The sequence below is a fragment of the Microtus ochrogaster genome, chromosome 4 (assembly GCF_000317375.1).
Source record: "Microtus ochrogaster isolate Prairie Vole_2 chromosome 4, MicOch1.0, whole genome shotgun sequence".
NCBI lineage: Eukaryota > Metazoa > Chordata > Mammalia > Rodentia > Cricetidae > Microtus > Microtus ochrogaster.
The window spans coordinates 15,166,599-15,169,855 of record NC_022011.1 but is presented as its reverse complement, the minus strand read 5'-3'; the positions used below and the strand labels follow the sequence as shown (position 1 = coordinate 15,169,855).

General features: G+C 41.1%; 2 protein-coding genes across 2 annotated transcripts in view; one reads left to right on the top strand and one right to left on the bottom strand.

The window, feature by feature from the left end:
- Ogfod1 (2-oxoglutarate and iron dependent oxygenase domain containing 1) overlaps positions 1-3,257 on the top strand; it is a 53,792-nt gene that overhangs the window by 7,898 nt on the left and 42,637 nt on the right. The window lies entirely within an intron of this gene.
- Positions 1-3,257, bottom strand: part of Nudt21 (nudix hydrolase 21) — a 19,062-nt gene that overhangs the window by 1,634 nt on the left and 14,171 nt on the right. The window contains exons 5-6 of the mRNA XM_005345619.3: positions 2,526-2,601; positions 1,086-1,200 (exon numbers count right to left, since the gene is read on the bottom strand). Of these exons, the coding sequence (XP_005345676.1) occupies positions 1,086-1,200; positions 2,526-2,601 (191 nt within the window). The remainder of the gene's footprint in view (positions 1-1,085; positions 1,201-2,525; positions 2,602-3,257) is intronic.

Here is a 3,257-nt window from a genome sequence, read left to right as displayed (position 1 = left end):
AGTTCCAGGACAGGCTCCAAAGCTACAGAGAAACCCTGTCTCGAAAAACCAAAAAAAACCAAAAAAAAGAAACTCATAATACAAATCAATTTTAAAGATGCACACTCAAGTGAAGCATGGTGGAGCACATCTTTGATCCCAACACTCCAAGGCAGAGGCCAGCGGATCTGAGTTCTTGGCCAGCATGGTCTACATAATGAGTTCCAGGACAGTCAGGGCTGTATAGAAAGATCCTGTTGCAAACACAAAACCAAACCAAAACCCACAAACCACACCCCAACACACACACACCCACACCCCACCACCTATCTGCTTCAAAATTCAGATTCCAGATAAAACTATAGAACTGTAACCTATTTGCCAATTCAGGCCTAAGTACAGTAAGTTCCAAAAACAGAAAAAAATTAAACTATACTAAAAGATTTGGTTATCCATTTTTATATAGACAACTACTACATATTTTAAATATTGACTGTTTTACCATCTCTTCTTTGAATAGATTGCAAACTTAATTTGCAATTGAGGATCAGAACATCATGCCATAATTTCAGTCTTGGGGTACGTTCGGTCATATTTTAATTTACCAATAACATACAATAAGAATACATTGACTGGGCAGTGGTGGCATACACCTTTAATTCCAGCACTCAGACGGTAGAAGCAGATAGATCTCTCATGAGTTCGAGGCCAGACTGGTCTACAGAGTGAATTCCAGGAAGAGCCAAGGCTACATGGAGAAACTGTGTCTCAGAAAGGGGAAGAGAGGCTAACAAAACAAAACATTGACTGTCTTTATTTTCCTTAAACCCTAAAATTTGCCAGGCGGTGGTGGCGCACGCCTTTAATCCCAGCACTCGGGAGGCAGAGGCCCGCAGATCTCTGTGAGTTCGAGACCAACCAGCCTGGTCTACAGAGCTAGTTCCAGGACAGGCTCCAAAATCACAGCGAAACCCTGTCTCGAAAAACAAAACAAAAAAACAAAAAAAAAACCCTAAAATTTATGAACTATCACTTCTCAAGTGGCTCTTAATATTGTTAATTAGATATTTTACATAGTTCCATCAGAAATGTTCAACTTTCCATACCTGCTCAACAGCTGAGGAAGACTAGAAATGATGGGTCCGTATCCCGGGGCATTGTCATACAATTCAAACAATGGTGCAGCTACCAGCTTGTAATTTTTCGGGACTGCAAACAAGGCTTAAAAGAAAGAAAAACAAGTATTTAATTTCTTAACTCTTTCATATGTTTACTCCCACTTTGTAACTAATCAATTTTACATTTCAGAAAAGCTTTGATGTATGTTCAAATGGCCATGCAAGCATATGTGAAGGCCAGAGGCAGAGGCTGGCATCAGGGTGTTTTCTCAATCCCTTCCTACCTCATTTTTAGTTTCTCAGTGGACCTGAAGCTCACTGTTTTGGCAAGATTCTACCTTTCTGGGGTTACAGAGGGATACCACCATGCTTGTCTTTTTACATGGGTGCTGAAGAGCCAAACTCAGGTTCTAAATCTTATCATAGTGAGCACTTTACCTGGGCCATCTCCCCAGTCCTGAGAAAAACTTTTAAGGAAAAAGGTAATTCTCATTCATCATTTTGGGTTACCTGTGTCTTCTAAAGATTATAGACACATATTTGAAACTCATTCTCTCAAGAGAGAAATGCCATAAACACCTTAAAAAGCAAAAATGAGAATTGGCCTGGTATTGCAAATTAATTTTTAATCCTTGTATAAAACTATTGCAAGAAATGGAGCCAGACATTGTGATAATTCCTGCATTCGAGGCTAAAGCAGGGAGATCGAGATTTGGAGGCTTGTCTTCCAAACATGAGGAAAAGAATTTAAGCCTCAAAACCCATATTATGTGTGTGCTTGTAATCCTGGTGCCAGTAAAGTGGAGACAGATGGCCAGTCAGTTTAGCCTAATTGTTGAGCTCCAGGTCAACAAAGGACAGCATTCCTAAGGATACTTAACAGTCAGAGGGGGGGGGGGGGGAGGAAGGAGGGGCAGGCAAGCAGGCTGGCTGAAAAATGACTCAGCAGTTAGGATAAATCAATTACTGTTCTTCCAGAGGACTGGAGTTTAGTCCCCACCACCAGCACTCATCAGTGCATGCATTACACAGAATTAAAACAAAGAGATTGATCTAATTTGGAGGCAAGCCTGAGCTACACAGCAAGAACCTGTCTCAATATAAAAGAACAACAACAACAAAAAAGCCACATCTCAATACTTGAGTGGGAAGGAGTTAGAATCAGGAGATCTTGAGGTTTGTTTTTTGGGGAGTGGGGTTAGAGTGTAATGTTGGGGTGAAGACTTTAAGCTCTAGTTAGATTTCATGCCCCCCTACACCCACAACTGGCACAAAGAGAAAAACTAGGTGAGTTTACTCAAGTGTCATAGGTGTTTTCAGCCTTAGAGTGAAGCTAAAGCTGAAGGAGAAACTGGAGGAGACAAGGAGAGAACCTGAGGGTGCTCTGTAAGAGCTGTTAGAGAGCTGTCTTTCAGACACATGCCTTACCTTTCTCTTGAAGCTGAACCAGGAACAACTTCTTATGTTCCTTGGGCTTTGTAATATGTGCAGGAATATATGGATACTAAAACAGAAAATGAGAAGAACTTATAAGTTTCAAGCATCACTATTCTTTTACACCTCGTCTTAATTATCAAGTTTTCCAATTTCAGATATAAAACTCAACTACACTCCTACCTTAACTCAGTCTTACTGTAACACATACACCATGGCTCCATTTAGTTCTCTGAAAACCAGAATATTAACAGTGAGGGATAACGAGGTGAGGAGGAGTTCAAGCAGCACACTTGAAAACACCGCTACTTCACACTCAACAAACCATAGCCAAATAACAAAAAAAGGGCAAATGTAGCTTCCCCCTTTCTAAAGGCTTTTCTCTAGTCCTGGTCTTAATGGCTAAGCCGGCACAGTTTGTATGAAAAGACGGGCCCTATTCTTTGCTACTTCCTGTCTCACCTCTTAAGCAATCTGTGTCCACATCTTCACCCCATAATATATCTTTGAAGGATGAATGCATTCTTTTGAAAACTTAGGAAAGAAAAGCAGCAACTACTACTTCCACATACCCCAGAGTAACCAAATAGTTGTGAGGTTGTTTTTCTCTGTATAAGAAACACATCTCCGATGACTTTATGACTGTAAGAAATCATCATCAGCCGGGCGGTGGTGGCGCACGCCTTTAATCCCAGCACTCGGGAGGCAGAGGCAGGCAGATCTCTG